This window comes from Callospermophilus lateralis, chromosome 5 (genome assembly GCF_048772815.1).
Source record: "Callospermophilus lateralis isolate mCalLat2 chromosome 5, mCalLat2.hap1, whole genome shotgun sequence".
Lineage (NCBI taxonomy): Eukaryota > Metazoa > Chordata > Mammalia > Rodentia > Sciuridae > Callospermophilus > Callospermophilus lateralis.
In genome coordinates this window covers 27,882,219-27,899,254 of record NC_135309.1, presented here as the reverse complement: position 1 = coordinate 27,899,254, position 17,036 = coordinate 27,882,219, and the positions used below count along the sequence as shown (strand labels likewise).

Below are 17,036 nucleotides of genomic sequence, written 5' to 3'. Positions count from 1 at the left end.
AGCAAGGAGCAGAGGCTGAGTCCCTCTGACCCAAGCACAGCCAACCCACTGCTAAATCTTCCTTAGTATACTCCAGAGGAAGTGGGACTGGTCCGCTCTCAAATTCCATCTCCCTAGGTAAGGACATTTGGCATGGTCAATGGAGAGCTGCTAAGCAACGAAAGTTGGCCTGACACAAAACAGAGCTTTCTAAGCACCTTATCTTCACCTTCTGTAGATCTTTCCTCCCTACAGAGATACAAGAATTGTCAACCAATTCCCCTCAGCCTTGGGTTCAGAAAGTCCAGAGATTAAAAATTCCCTCCAGGACAAATGTAATTTAATGGGGGACTCAGAACGTACATTACGATATCCTAAGGATGGTATCACTTTACAAAAAAAATTAGTCTACACTGGGCTGATGTCTAGCCACCTCTGTAATGACTGGGCTTGGGCAAGTCATTTCTTCTCTGTTGCCGCAGTTTCCTGCTCTTTAAAATGGGGGGCAAATCAATTAGATAAAGGATGGCAAATGATTTTATCTCATATTCCAACTTTAGTTGGTTGGGGGCATTCTGCAGAGGATTTGGAAGTGATGACCAGGCTCAGTAGAGACTATTACAATGAGATCATCTTAGTAAATGTCTGGCATGGTCACAGAACATGACACAAAGGAGACAGCGGCACGAACTCTACATTTATCTTCCCTGAATCAGACTCACCACTACCACCCTTCCAACACATATTGCTTACAAAGAACTTTGTGATCCAGAAGGGAACCCCAGGTCATTGATGGCACCCTGTCTTACCTGAACTGCTGCCTCAGCTTGAAAGGGAGGGCCGAGGGCTTGAGCTGGCCCAGTTTATTGTTCTGTTTGCAGCAATAGTACATCAGCGTGAGGACCGCCAGCACGAAGAGGGCTGAAAACACTCCCGCTATCACAGGACCAACACCTTCCAGAAAGAGAGCTCAAGTGAGAGACTGAGGAGCTGGTTGAGCTCCAGCAAAACAATATATTCCTGATTCTTCTTCAGACTTGATTTGCATTTAATTTGCATTGCTTATTTTAGCTTATAAATTATGATGAAAATCACATATTATGTACTACCAGGACACCACTAATATTAGTTTAAATAGCTAATTAACTTATTTCAAAGGGGCCTTATAATATAAATCTGCCACGGGCACTTTGGTTTAATTGAAAATAGTCTGTTTTAAGGCAAGCAGATCAAGCCCTATTATCATGTGTCACTAGTTTCTGGACTGAATCGTGATTTTCCTGGATACCAGGCAACCAACATAAAACACTGACAGACTCCTACCCTTCATCCACGATTTCACCAAAACTGACTCAATCTTCTCATGAATTATAAATTTAAATGCACAAAGTACCTTTACACCAATGAAACACTGCTTTTATCAGTTTTATATATTGAAGCTTCTTCCTTGAAAGATTTTATTCTTGAAAACAGTACTTTGCTACTATTAAAGGAAAAGGTTCAGAAACCACAGGGCTAGAGTATCTGAGATTTCCTACTAAAAAAACTATAAGTGTTCCGAGTGTTCGGTTTCCCACTTTAACCTTTGTTTATGCAAAGAAGTCTAAACTACCAGAATGTACCCCATAGTAATGTTTACTTTAAGTACCCAAAATAGGACTAGTCACCACCCCGTCCCACCAAAAAAGGATGTGACTATTCAATGACCTATAGTTTCTCTTTATATCTCATTCCACTAAGCAGGATCACCTCCTCAGTAAAAGGACAGACAGACTGAGCCCGGTCCCCAAACCCTCCTCCCCACACCCCTTTATCTTGGTTCCCTCATCTACAAAATCAGAAGTATGCATCAGTCTCAGTGCAGACACTCTGCAACATGCTACCTGTCCCCATGGTGCCACCCCTCTTACAGCAGGCAGGGGACTCACTCTCGGGGGGCATGGGCCCACTGTCGATGCTGCCTCCTTGGCCCGGAGTGTTGCAGAAGGGTGGTGCCCAGCCCCGGAAGCAGTGGCAGTTCTGATTGTTGTTGCAGACCTGGGGTGAGGGAAAGGCAGGGGCGTTAGCTCGCCAGAGAGCCCCAGCCTCCCACAAGGCCTGTCCTCCCAAAACCAGCCCAGGGGAGCACTCACCCCATGACCATTGCACTTCTTCCCACAGCCTTCGGTTTCAAAGAAGGAGGTGTTCCTGCACTGCCCCTCGAAGCAGATCTGCAGGGAGGAGGAAGCACAGTTGTCAGCACAGCAGACACCGGTCAGGAATTGGGAGATGGGATGTGGGTTTTGCACTTAGAACACACAGGAACCTGAAAAGGCAGCCCACTTCAGGTTACCACTGTGGGAAATGGAAAGAGCTTAAAAAGCCAAAGATAGAACAGGAATTAACAAAATTCTGCTATTACCTTTGTGATTAGGGAGGAAAACACATATTGTTAAAAATCCTAATTTAACAATGATAATGAAATATTTATTCCATATTACTACTATATTGATATATATGGGTTTTTAAAAATTTTTTTTGTACTTTTAAGTGAACAGAATGCCTTTATTTGTTTATTTTATATAGTGCTGAGGATCGAATCCAGTGCCTCACACATGCTAGGCGAGCACTCTGCCCCTGAGCTACAGCCCCAACCCCGATATATATGTTATAATATATATCTATCAATAGGTGCTAGTTTTAATATTATGTTTAACAATAACAATTCTGACAGCAGCCTTCTCTGTGCTAGGAACTATACCCTGAGCTTTAAAGTTCTTTATGAATTCTTCATCCATCTGAGGTAGTTGACATGATTTCCCCAAGGCTTCCCTAACTTAGTCCATTTTTAATTCACATGATAACTAATGATATAGACAAAATCAATAATAGCTGGCCCACCTAAGTGTGTGTCAGAAACATTCTCACTTAACCCTTAGACTACAAGTGACAGTCTATTGCCATTGCTATGTAAGTTTTCTTTTCTTTTTTTTAAACTAGAGATGGACACAATATTTTATTTTCATTTATTTATTTGTTTTTATGTGGTGCTGAGGATTGAACCCAGTGCTTCACGCATGCGAGGCAGGTGCTCTACCACTGAGCTACAACCCCAGGCCTAAATAAGCTTTTAGAAGTCACTGAGAATGAGAAGCTGGGGAGGCCTCTCCTTTCAGAGCTCACCCTTCTCAACCTCTCCTCTCTGCAGCCTGGGTCCTGAGTGGGACTGGGGAGAGGGACTCACGTGATTGTAGCCACACTTGGTCCCAGTCATCACCAGGCCTGGGTCCAGCATGTCACCCTCTTCTTCGGGACCTCTGTAGACATGGGTGCCCCGGCACCGGATCTGCCTTCCATTCATGATGATGGTGGTGTCGATGGGGACTGCGTTGGACTCCAAGGGCCGGGCCTCAGAGCTCTGACACTGGATCTTCCCACACTTGGCATCCCTGAGCCCCAGAGAGAGGGAGGAAAGGAGATGGAATCAGGCTGGGAAAGAGCGAGGGTAGGGCAGAGCTTCAGTCTTTCTTGGCCAAGAGAGCAGGCTTGGTGGGGCAAAGACACAGGCAGTGAGGGTGCTTTAAGGGAGCCACCAGGGGAGACCCTGTGTAGACCTAGACCAAGGCAAGGGAGCAGGCTCTTTGTCTCTGAGACGATCTCAGCCAGAGAAGATGCCTTGGAAAGTCCTAACTTCAAGGACAACTGCCTGACCTAAGCAATCTGTTCCCTTATGTTCTTTAGGGCACCATCCACCTTGTGCTCCAGCCAGAAGCCTGGGGACACTTCTGACTCTCCCTTATTCCCTGCTCTTGGATTCAAGCAGATTTTGAGCCCTGCCAATCCTCCCTCCTACATATCCACCCTAGCACACATTACCATCCTTTCTTCCCTGTACTGTAGGAAACTGATTTCCCTGCCTCCAATCTCACCTCATAGGAGTTTAACCTCTCATTACTTTCAGGCCAAAGTCTGAACTTTTCATGACCTACTTCCTGCTTAACAGCACAAGCTCATTTCTCATCATCCCCTCTTTTTTGCACTTCTAAATTAAATATACCAAACTATTGTTAGTTCTTCCAACTGTCAGGTTTTTGGTTTTTTTTTTCCAACCATCTCTCTGCCTAGAACACTCTTCTACACACCAGCACCATCCCTGACCCTGCTGGTTTAGATAATTGCATCATAACTGTGCCTAGGTATAAGTTCTTTGGGAAACCACACCAGGCCACTAAGTCGGGTTGGGTGTCTCTCTCTCCACATTCTCAGTATCACGCTGTATTGCTAATTAAAAGCTCTACACACTCAGCACAGTATCTTGTACATGGTAAACCTTCAATACATAATGGTTGGATACATGGATGGGTAGATGGATGGATGGAGAGGTGGATGGATCCAGGTGGTTGGGTGGATGAATGGATAGGTGGGTAGGTAGATGAATGGATGGACAGGTGAGTGGATGAATAAATGGATAGGTAGATGGATAAATGGATAGATGGATGGGTACTGGGTAGATGAATGGGTAGATAGATGAATGGATCCAAGTGGTTGGATGAATGGATGGATAGGGGGTGGGTGGATGAATGGATGGATAGGTGGATGGAGATGGATGGATGGATAGGTACATAGGTAGATGAATGGGTAGTTAGGTGAGTGCATAGTCAGTTGGAATGAATGAATGACAATGAGTCACTCAAATAAGGGCATAAGTGCATTCAGTACAAATGATCTCAGAAAGTCAATTCCCTCCCCCTATTGTAAAAAAAGGCTCAAAAGGAAGCCTGATCAGCTTTCCATCAAGCTTTGCCAACCCTCCCTCTGATCCCATCGGGCTGATTGGTATATTGTTGAACAGCAGGTTAAGAATAGAGACTTTAGCTGACTTGGGTAGAGGCCCAGCTCTAGGACCAGTGCTCTGCTGAGCTGGGAAGGAGAAAGGCAGACAGAGCAGGATTTACTCTCATTCTTCTTCTCATGGGGTCTACACTACTCATCACCTCATGTTGCACTTCTTGTGTTCGCCGTTCATGTCCTTCCCACAGTTTCCAAAGGTGTCTCCTGCCACATTCACCTTCTCAAAGCACAGGTCAGGGGCAGGCCGGGCTCCTGGGTGTGTAAGAAACAACTTTTGTCAATACACTAGCCTGCCAGAAGCCCCCAGGGCAAAGCTAGCCTTTGGCAAAATCAAGAGGTTAAGAATGTTTTTGGGGGGGAGAAAAAACTCAGTCTCTTCCTGTTCTCTTATCAGGCTATTTCATTCCCATTTCTCATCAAGACCAATTCGTAGAAAATGTCTGATATCCATTTTCATGCCCCACTGAGGATTTATATCTCTGGGGGTTTGCATGCTAGGACTATCTCTAATGAAGAAGAATCGCCATATTTTAGGATTTAAAAAAAAAAAGATAATGCATACAATAAAGTATAAACATATGGCATGGCTTTGGAATTTTTCCTCAGCCATTCAATCTCTATTCCCCTTTATCCTGGAAAGGCAATAATTATTAACAGTTTATTTTCAGAGAGAATTTTATCTCTCTCTTGTGTGTCTCCCAGGTACAAAATTCCATGTGTATCTTCTAGAGAAAATCTATCTAATAAAGAACGGAAGCTTATTGTATCCAATGTTCTGTGTCTGGCATTTTTGTTAATTTTTTGTGGGAGATGATTTTATTCACCATGCAGAGCAGCCTTCTTTCTACTTCTTTAGCTGTATAGCTTTCCAGAATTAGTTTAATGGGTTCCTCTTAAAGGACATAGAGGTTATAATGCTGTAACTAACAACAGCACTATAAAAACATCTTTGTAAATTTATCTTCACATAGATAAGCAAGTACAAGTGTAGGCCCTAGGCTGTTTCCCAGCAGTGGAACTGATGGACCCAATAAGTGCATTTAAAATTTTGATATCTCCGAATTACTTTCCATAGGGATTGTACCTATCTCTTACTTTCACATCCTCCACAACACTATATATGATCACTCTTGTTATATTATTATTTTATCATCAATACTCTTAAACTAACTTTCAGTCTTTAAAATCTGACATATGAGCAGTTCCATCTGGTTATAATTTGTTTTCCTTTAATATGACTGAGATTAAACAACTTTCCATAGCTTAGGGGCCATTTTCATTTGCTTTTCTGTCTCTATCATCTGTTCATTTGTCTTTTGGATTCTTGTCATCTGTTTGTCTCATCTGAGAACTAAAAGCATCTAGGGTCTGGGAAGAATGCTGTCCATTCATCTTCCCTGAATATCCACCCAGAGTCCAGGCCGTGAAAGAGGTGGTATCCAGGGGTGTTCTGAAGCTAAGATGGTAAGCCGCCTGAGGGACCGGAGGGGAGGCTGGCTCTGAAGTTCTGGGGGGAGGGGGGCTGTGTTCCCCAGAAGAACCCTTACCAGGACCCCACAGCTGCTGGCACTGCTCCTGGTAGGTGAGGCACATGCCATTGTAGCAGTAGGCCTGGCCGCCCTCGCAGGGGGTGCCGTCCATCTGGTAGAAGTTGGTGGGGCAGTGGGGAGACTTGCCCGTGCAGTATTCTGGGAGGTCACACTGCCGCGCCTGCTCACGGCACAGCGTGCCAGGAGCCACGAGCTGAATTTGAACGAGATGGAGGAAAAACAGTCATTTTCTTGCTTGCCCTTAACCCCATTAGCCAAGGGCTTGTGAGCATCACTCTTGCAGAACAGAATGTTCCAGCCACCAGGGTTATATCAGAGCAGTTTTTACCCCATGAGCCTTCTAATGCAAACAGTGACTCCAGAGTTTTCAAGGTGCTAACTCACTTCCTCTTTGCAGCCATCTTAAGTAGAAATAGGTCAGAAATAACATTTATGCAACAGTTTTAGGGCTTACTATGTGATTTAGTAACAACAACAAACTTCATGCACTCAAGTTGCCCAGTGCCAATATTAGTGCATTTAGTTTTCCTGATAGTCCTATGTAATATAATTGTCCCTGTTTTACAGATGATAAAACCTGAGGTTTAAAGGTAAAGTAATTATCCAGAGTCTCACAGTTAGTCATGGCAGAGGATCCAGGCCTACTAACACATTCAAATATACACACACAGCATTCATACAGCACCTCTGGATTTATAAAGCATTCCAGCAATAATGCATTCCCAGAACTGAGTCAGGTACTGGGTTAAGTATGTTATATACACTTATGCTATTCATGAGCTATGTGCTGCTATTTATCCCACATTGCAGATCAAATAACCTGATTAGTAATAACACACGTCAGGAAAATAGTAAAACCTGAGCTTTCACTTAAGTAATTATTTTTGTTTTTTGGGTTTTTTTTTTTTTTTTTTTGGTTCTGGAAATTAAATTCAGGGGTGCTTAAACACTGAACCACATCCCTAGCCCTTTTTATTTTCTATTTTGAGACAAGGCCTCACTAAGTTGCTTAGGGCCTTGCTAAGCTGTTGAGGCTGGCCTCAAACTTGTGATCTTCCTGCCTCAGCCTCCTTACTTGCTGGGATTATAGGCATGCACCATCATGCCTGGTCCTATTTGAGTCTTAACAGCCCCCCTGGGTGATCCATGTTATTAATACTGATAAAGAACCTAGACTCAGTTAATAAGTCCCCCAAAGTCACACATCCAGGGCTTGAAGTCAAGGTCTCAGACACCAGGAATGCTTTGTGAGTCTCCGACTGAAATCCTGGCACTAAATGAAATGATCACACTCCATGCTTATTCTTAGGCTTGGGTCCAAGGCTGCAAGGACTTGACCCAGCACAGCCTCCCTGGGGGACACAAAGTCATACCAGAAGGTCTGCAAACTCCCCCTGAGCGAGGCAAGAAAACTCAGGACTGAGGACAAAGCCCTCCTTTGCTCCTGGGTGACTACACACCAACCACAAGGTCCTCCCAAAAGAGAAAGCAGTCGGGCCGTTCTGCAGGCCATGCTCAGGCCAAGTTACTTGCTGAAAGACAGGGGCCCCCGATGCAATGGTGAGCAGAGGTAGTGTGTGGAGGAGAAGCTGCAGGGCGCACATATCTCTACCAACCTGGAGCAGGTTGGAAGCAAAGAGGAGCCATCCTGAAGCCAGTTTGCCAGGTCCAAATCCCAGCTCCTTCATGATCCCATCACTCCCCCAGGATGGCAGCTGAAGCCTGGCCACATCTGCTTCTCACACCCTAGCACAGCAGTCACCTGTCAGGTCAGGTCCCCAGGGAACAGGTCCACTTACCTTGCACTGGTGGCAGCAGGAGCCATGAGCACACTCGGCCCCTTCTCTCAGGGTGCAGTTGGAGGCATTGCAGCAGGGGTTGTTACATTCCTGAGGAGGTAATGAGTGGGCGTGAGTCTCTGGACAGCCGGGCAGGCATCAAGAATGAGAGTCCTCCAGGCTGGCGGCAAGAATGAGAGCCCTGCAGGAGGAGGGCTTCTGCCACCTCCCTAGCCCCAGCCCTGCCCCATGTGCCCCTGCAGCCCCTGCTCCCTAGAATTCCTTACCAGAACATCATTCAACAGCTTTATCATCAAGGTCATGTGCACGTATCACAGACCGTACACATATGCACAGTCCCCAGGGGCACCACGGAGAAGCACAATATTTTGAGTGTGACAATTTTCCCAGGGAACAGGTCCACTTACCTTGCAATTGGTGGCAGCAGGAGCCATGAGCACACTCGGCCCCTTCTCTCAGGGTACAAATTTCCCAATACATATGTGTATGTGATTATAGTTATTTTACAAAATCATAGTATTCACACTGCTTTTAATACAACTCCCTCCTTTCTGAAGGCTCTGGGCTCATCTCTGAGCTGATGGTAGTGGGGGAGATATCATCTTTAACTTCTGAACGTTACATGCTCATATTTAACAACAACAACAAAAAAAAAAATAGCCCACCACAGAGGAAGTTATAAAATCAGATTTTTCCACGTACACAGACCCTCACTTTCACCCCTATCATGTACTGTTACTCATGTATTCTTCCCCAATTATTATGCCTTAACTGACATATTTTCATCCTTCAAAAAATAGAGATGAAACAACTCAGTTCTGCTTTTTGCAGAACAACATGCTTCTGTTAAAAACTACAGAGCTGGGCTGTACGCCCTCCACCCTCACTTTGAAGATGAGAAGTAAAGAAGGAGTGTTCTGCCCCTTCTTCCTCTTAGCAGCCCTTCCCAGCCTCGCCGGCACTTCCTACATCCACTTTCAATCATCCCTTCTCCAGGCTAAACAGCATGAGCTTGTTATTTTAAGCAGCCTCCTAAGGCTCATGTTCAAGTTCATAGACCCAGCTGTGCGGCCTCCAGAATACATTCAGTGCAGCTGGAGGGCCAAGGAGGCCACTGGGGAAGAGAGAGACAACATGCCACAGGGTCGTGGTTTCTGGTTTGACCAGATGCTCACAAAGGCAATGCCACCCTGATCTTGGACACAAATAGTTCAACCAGAGAGAGGCTGCAGAAGCAGTGCACCTGGAAGGCTTCTGCCCACACCTGACATGCGGTGGGGTCTTTGATGGTCACGTGTAGGAAAGGCCTATGAAGAAGTAATTCTTTACACATTCTCTTTGGATCTGGAGCTTTGAAGCCAAGGCAAATTCTTCCCTCCTCCTAGCACCGTCTTACCTCTTCCTCCCCACAGTCGCACTCTTCCCCATCTTCCAGGTACCCATTCCCACACCTCCGGCCTCCATACAGTGTCTTCGTGTCTGGCATGTTGGAAAGACACATCCCACCGCCTGATTGCAGATACCTGTCCAGCTCCCTCCTGTTGCATCCATTGAACACTCGGGGGAAGGGGTGCCTGGTGGACGACAAGGCTGGAATTGGCTGGGGGTCTGCTACCCGTGAGGCTGATTTCCACCTGGCCGCAGACTCCCTAGTTCCTCACACATACATTTTGCCCACTTAGAACTTTCAGACACACTGACTTCGAAATCTTTCATGGTTAATCATGAAATACTAACCATGCCATAATGTTTAATTTTTCTTACTCTGTATGGAAAACATATTTGAGAATTATTACAGCAGTATCTGCCTTTGTAGGAGGGAGTTGCAATAAGCAAAGGGTAATGCACACCTTACAACAAGGCCTCCAGCTTTAGAACTGAACAAAATATCACCCAACCCAAAATTTTACTGAAGCTGATATCAGATGGGTATTCTCTGTGACGGAGGAACAGTCAAAAAAGGTCAAGATCATAGGTTAATTTTTTTCACGAGCTAGTAATATGTATGCAGAGCACACTTTGTACTAAACTATCCAACTCACAAAACTTGTACTCTTTATCTTACAAGAGCATGAAAGTTCCTGGGTCCTCTGCTATTAGGAAAAAGAAATGAAAGTACAGCAGTTCTCCCTCACCCTCAATTTTGTTTTTCATGGTTTCAGTTACCTAAAGCCAATTGTGATCTGAAAATATTAAATGGAAAATTCCAGAAATAAATAATTTATAAGTTTTAAATAAATTTTATTATAGTTACAAATTACATAGTTAATTATTGCTATAATTATTCTACTTTATTATTAATTGTTGTTTTTAATCTCTTTCTGTACCTACTTTAGAAATTAAACTTTATCATAGGGATAGATATGCAGGAAAAAAAACATAGGATATGTGAGGTTCTCTTATGATATGTGATTCCAGGCGTCTGGAATGTCTTAGAATGTGTCCCCTGCAGACAAGACAAAGCATCTGTGCCACAATTTTGATCTAAGAAGGGAGGGTTACCTGCTCGAATAATTGTTAAACTAGCAAAATTAGTAAATTGGGTAGAAACAAATTGAAGTAGTAATGAATATCAACAGATCAGGTAAAAACAAACTGGAGTACTAATGAATATAACTCTCAAACATTTGTCTACAGATACTCCTTTGAGATTGGAAGAGAAAGGGGTGAATTTCCTCTGAGCACATGGGCTCTGAGCATGATCTGTGGAGTTGTATCCTCCATTCAATACCATCCATTCGGTGTCACAGCTGAGAAGGGAAGAACAAACACTAGACACCAGAGCTCCATGCCTTCCATCGAGACACTTGGGTCCTGGAAGAACCCAACCAGATAACTCCATATCCAGACAATTTGAAGAGAAGTCTTCTTTCAAAGGTTCTGGTTTAGAAAATCCCTCCCAACTTCAAGGAGATACAGCTGTCTTTTTTTCCTTGTGGATAACAACCTGCAAATTCCCTGAAGAGTCACTGTAGGGGTATGTGGATGGTCCCCTTCTACTTGTTCTGGAAGCTACATCAGAGCTTTGATGCAAAGTCTGGGATGTAAATAGCACTAACTGAACTCTTTGGGATGAAAGGATCACAGCTAAGGCTGTGATCACAGTGGGTCCTCAGAATGGATAAACAACATGTGTGGTCGGGCCAATTTTGCAGCTGAAGACCCTAAGACAGAAATTAAGTATATCTAGGGTTCCACCAACACCGGAATTCCTACTAGGAATCTAGTACTTCTTCTAAACACTTGCCTTCTTGGTCCTCTTCCAATTTCTTTGTGGTAAAAACCACATTCTCTGCTAAGGCCCTACTAGAGGTTTAACAGAGGCTCTCTGGGACCAGCTGGGAGGAAAATTTGGATCACCCTGGATGTGCATGCCTCACCCTCCTCCCCATCCTCACCCTTCCTGTTGACTCACCCAGTGGCGGCTGCCATGATGCACCCACCATCAGCTGCACTAGCCGAGCAGCAATCTGCAGAATCATGGCTCATACCAAAATTGTGGCCCATCTCGTGGGCCATGGTGGCAGCCACACCAATGGCATTTTCAGAGTGGTCCTGTTCAGGGAGAGAGTTTAGGTCAAGGTCAAGGGGACAGCTCCTCCTCACCCTATCTCTGTCTTTTCCTTGTCAAAGCCTTGCGACTCCCTGTGGATTCCCCAACAACTGAGCAAAAGGCTCTCTATACCTGCTTTCAACAGCAAGTCTAGAGCCTGTTATTATTAGGAAATCAAATGCTTAAAAGTTCCTGTTTCCTGAGTTCTTGAAGGTTGCAGACCATGTCTGACCATTGGTGAATTCCCAGACCAATATTTCCAGTGTTTTCTGAATAAATGAAAGATAAGGATTTCCTCCATTTTTCCTCTTAACCTATGTACCTCTTCAGGATGTAGGGCAATTGACAGGGAAACCCCACCTTCGACCAATCATAGGGTACACTTGACTCAGTGTCTTCTGAGAGCACCCCATGTGACAGACACATCCCAGACACAGCCCCTGGTGTAGCATGTGCCACTTAATGCTCAAAAGCAAAAGCTACAGAAATAGGAAGAAAACAAGCAGAACTGGCACAGTGATTGGCACCTATAGCCTCAGCTACTCAGGAGGCTGACATAGGAGAATGGCTTGAACCAAGGAGTTAGAGGCCAGCCTGGGCAACATAGTGAGCCCCATCTCAAAACAAACAAAAAATTAACAGCAAAACAGAAACAGAAAAAATGATTTATTAAACACATATGTTTGTTGTATAATTTCATTTAATTTCCATTCTGACCCAAATATTATAAATCATAAAGTTATCTTTATTTTTACAACTGAGGACACCTGTTAACTCATCCAAAGTCACATGGATGCTCTTTGAAACTAATCCCTTGGAACTCCAGATCCTGGATTTTTAACCTTTATGTCAATAAATAAATACAGGATGGGTGGAGGGATGGACAAACAGATGGATAGCAGCCTTCCTGATATCTACTCACAGGTTAGAAATGAGTAGTCAAAATACTCTCCTAAAGTCAGAGAGAATTTCAACAGAAGTTTCCTAACTGTGATTTTGAGATGGGCTCTTGTTTCATAATGACAAAACTGCAAGCTCTCGAATAAAAAAAAAAAACAAACATAAAAACAAAAAAAAAAAACTATCTATCTTCCTACTCTCCTCCAGCCCCTGATGATGGACTCATGCAGTCTCTCAGGCCTCTCCTGTGGTTGAAAATCAAAAATAAACTACAATAAATGAAAATTCACCCCTGAGTACCTCCACCTGTGAGAATTAATTGACTTCATTTTAAATAATTGCCCTTCTTGATGCAAAAGCTTTTCACTTTTGCAACCGTAAATATCAGATTAGTTTTTAAAAGATGACTTCATGTCTTGGGAGAAAGTTTTATTGAATTCTGTGGCCCCAAAGTATTGACTGAGACTTACCATGTTGACCCCTCCCGATTGGTATACTGAGCACATGGCCATGAGCGGGGCCAGACCAATGGTGGTACCGTGGAAGGACATGCCCCTGTAGGAAGGAAAGAGAGGTGACTCAGGTGGGGGCTGGAAGGGCTGCTCCTATGTGTGCAGGAGTGGGTGACATTCCCAGCTCATTCCCAAGGGGAGGGGCTCTGGTGTCCTGGCCATCTGGGCAACTTTAGGTCACCCCACCTCTCACTTCCTCTCACCTCCAGAGAAACAGATTGAATGAAAGGTCACTTTCCCCACAATGTGCCCATAGTCAATTCCCAGGAAGGAAACAGGCAGGGCCCATAGAGCTCCATCCCATTCCCGCTGCACAGGAAAAGGTCACAGGGAGGAGCGGATGGGAAGGTGGCGCAGGGTCTGATGCTGAAGTGAATCATGCCCGCTTCCACCAGCTGCCAGGGCCCTAGGGCTTGCCCCTGCTCTGTGACACATGCCTTATGGGGTCTAGGGGTGGGGAGATTGGGTGCCATTTCATTCTCACAGGTTCTGGGGCCAAGGAAACAGCTGTGTCCCATCAGGAACCTGCAAAGCACAGCTGGGTGCAAGGCTGAGCTGTTTCTGCCTTTGTTTTGCAATTATGATCCTAATCTGCCCACAGCCATCCCGATTTGCCCCAGTTTAATACCTCCCTCTCTTAGCTGTATATATCCAGGGTCGGCAAGAAGGAATTAAAAAATATATACCAGTGTTTTTGTGCATGCCACAAAAATGTAATCTATTTGAAATCTCTATGGAAATGCATTATGGTACTTATCTCAATGGTTGTCTTCTTATCTAGACCTTGGAATCTCTGAGAATGAGATTATCTGGTTTATTTTGGGACCGCTAGAGCTGAGCACAGAACAAACGTTTGCTGAATTCAAGGCAGCTTATACTCAGAGATACAACATGCAAAGGAATATGCAAAAGAGATGCAATCTATATGAAGGAAGCCCTACGTGGTATTTTATAAACTTGAAGATGGCTCTGAGGAAGTCCAACTGGAGACCTAGATTTAAAGTCTTCTCCAAAATAGTACTGTGCTTCCAAAGCTCAGGCAAAAGTTTTGGTAACCAAAACTCTTCCTAGATGTATGTTCTGTTGTAAGTCACCTCCCATAGCCCAGGTCTTTGAGACTGTTACTTTCCTTTTTTTTTTTTTTTTTTTAAAAAATGGTAAACCAAGGTTTAAATGATTATTGATTCAGAGCTACCTCTAGGGAACTGAAGAAAAAGGGCTATATGTCCTTTGTCATAACTGCTTCAAAATACCTTTGGAAGCCAACACTAATAAATAATCACCCTCAGGAGACAGTCACTTACCTCCACAACCCCAGAAGTGTCTGTCCTTTCTGCAGGACTGATGCAACCCAAAAGAATCCCTACCCAGTGTCTTGCTCCCACCAAAGTACACAGTATCCACACTCTCTGTCACTTTGACCATCTCAGGCACTCAGCTCTGAGCCTCTGGGGAATCAAATGAAGGATGACCCAGGAAGACCCTCTCCTGCATCTGTGGTGAGAGATGAGCTCATCTCCTAGCTCAAAGAGTGTCTCAAGGTAGCCATGACCAATTGTCAGTCACTCCCAACACCCAGTCGGTTCAGCTGCTCAACTGGTTGTACGTGAGGCTAATTTTCTTAGAGAGACAGTAACCATTTCATAGAACCATTATGCCTCTTAGGCTTTTTAATATTTTCTGAGGTGTGTTGGGCACAGAGTACACGTCTGAGAAATGCCTGCTGATGTGGACCTGGGAGCCTGCAGGTTCCTTGTCCAACCAACACTCAGCACTGGGGAAAGAAAGGGCAAGCTCTGAGTACACGCACTGTGGGCAGAGGCATCGCAGCCAAGGCCGAGGCCACACGCATGGGAAAAGCTACTTACGTGATCAACTGAGCATTGTCATGCTTCTTCTGGGTAAGCAGCTTGCGCCTCCAACTAAGAAAGGACCAGAGGGTAGAGTACGGATTCTCTGAAACTTCACACAAGTTCCCATGAGTCCACACTTCCAAGCCCACGAGAGCGATTCGAATGTTCAAGGATCGGTAAAACTGAAAAGACACAGAAAAGACACCTAAACGCCATGTGGGATTTATCAGCCTCTGTGTGGCCTTAGAGTTCAGAGAACAGATCTCTCTTCGCCCGTGTCTCCAAGGGCAGCAGGGACAGGAATTCTCCACACTGTTCAGAAGGCGAAAGGGGTTCTGGGAGAAATGCCTAATATTCTGGTGCAGAACTGGTGAGTGTTTGTGTAGAGGAGACATAATGTTACTTCAAATATGTCCAGGGCTATCATGTGTGAAAAGAATCAGAGTTGCTGGGCCTGGTCTTCCAGAAGGGCTGGGGTCTCTGAGCAAAACAGGCAGGATGACAAATTTCATACTAAAACAGGATGAAAGCTTTCAAACAAAGCTGGTCGTGAGTAAGCTCAGAGCTGAGCTCTGCTCACTTCTGTAGGATCCACCCTTGTCCTGGCTTTCTGCACAATTTTCTCTTCCTTTATCTTTTTTATATGTATCTAATTTTTTTTTCTTGTATAAGAACCTTTTAACAACAACAACAAAAAACTTTACTGGCTGGGTGCAGCAGCACATGCCTATAATCCCAGTGACTTGGGGCCAAAGGCAGAAGACTGTTCCAGTAATTTGGCAAGGCCCTAAGCAACTTAGTGAGACCCTGTCTCTAAATAAAAAATAAAAAGGGCTGGGGATATGGCTCAGTGGTGAAGTGCCCCTGGGTTCAATCCTCTATACAAAAAAAAAAAAAAAAACAACCCCAAGACCCGCAACCCTCCCCCACCTTTACTGAGGTATAATTTACATGCCATAAAACACACCTATTTCAAGAATACAACTCAGTAGTTTTTATTAAGCTCTACCAAGTTACAGAGCTATCATCATACTCCAGTTTTAGAATGTTTTCATCATGCCAGTAAGGTCCCTCATGTCCATTTATAGTCATGCCCCATTCTAATCCCCAGTTCCAGATAACCATTAATCTTCTTTCTGTCTCCACAGATTGGCCTTTTCTGAAACTTTTTTTTTTTTTTTTAATAAACAGAATCATACAATACAGGTTTTGTCCCTGGCTTCTTTCACTTAGCATAATGTTTTTGGGATTCATTCATGTTATAACCTGTATCATTTTGTCCTTCCTTGTTATCACTGAATAATATTCCTATGTGGATATATGAAATTATATATGCATTTTTTTAATTAAAAGAAGACTGCCTGATTTTTGGAAGTGAATAAGTAAAATTATATACAAATAGATGAGAATAAATTTTTTATCATCAAAATTAAATGAATAATACATAAGAGGACAGACATGCTTACTCTAACAGGTTTTCTTAGAAGCTTGGGTTTTTTTTTTCAAGGATTCCACAAACAGATAGTAAGTACAAGACTGCAAAGCTCCCAGGTGATCTTCAGGATTCTGTCCAAACCCAGAGACCCTGAACTTCAACAAATGAGACCTCTCAGCCTCCTTAAGATTAGAGCTGCCCCTAACCTCTATGCCACAGCCTCTCTCCTGTGCACAGAAGCAGGAGGAGGGTTTTCTTTACAGTGAAGGCACTGGAAGGTGTGGGTTCAAGGGGTTCTTTGATGCATCTTAGAAGCTACTGAGCTATTGAGAAAGAAAGAAAAGAAAAGCATCATGCACCATTCACAACAGCTAAGGATGCAATCAGTCTAGGTGCCCGTGAAAGGATAAAGAAAATGTGTTATATGTATATACACAATGGATTATTATTCAACTTCAAAGAAGAATGAAATCATGTCATTTCCAGGAGACTGGACATCACCATGTTAAGTGAAATAAGTCAAACATAAAAAGACAAGTACAGCGTGTTTTCTCTCATATGTGTGGGGAAAATGACCTGAAAGCAGAAGAGGGACTGTTAGGTAAGGGACAAGGATCAGGGTGGG

At 44.0% G+C, this 17,036-nt stretch overlaps 1 protein-coding gene across 1 annotated transcript in view; it reads right to left on the bottom strand.

The window, feature by feature from the left end:
• Positions 1-17,036, bottom strand: part of Adam19 (ADAM metallopeptidase domain 19) — an 85,001-nt gene that overhangs the window by 8,027 nt on the left and 59,938 nt on the right. Inside the window, exons 9-19 of the mRNA XM_076856392.2 lie at positions 14,992-15,158; positions 13,082-13,166; positions 11,574-11,713; positions 9,555-9,732; positions 8,159-8,248; positions 6,357-6,552; positions 4,953-5,061; positions 3,203-3,407; positions 2,112-2,189; positions 1,908-2,016; positions 789-933 (exon numbers count right to left, since the gene is read on the bottom strand). Of these exons, the coding sequence (XP_076712507.1) occupies positions 789-933; positions 1,908-2,016; positions 2,112-2,189; positions 3,203-3,407; positions 4,953-5,061; positions 6,357-6,552; positions 8,159-8,248; positions 9,555-9,732; positions 11,574-11,713; positions 13,082-13,166; positions 14,992-15,158 (1,502 nt within the window). The remainder of the gene's footprint in view (positions 1-788; positions 934-1,907; positions 2,017-2,111; positions 2,190-3,202; positions 3,408-4,952; positions 5,062-6,356; positions 6,553-8,158; positions 8,249-9,554; positions 9,733-11,573; positions 11,714-13,081; positions 13,167-14,991; positions 15,159-17,036) is intronic.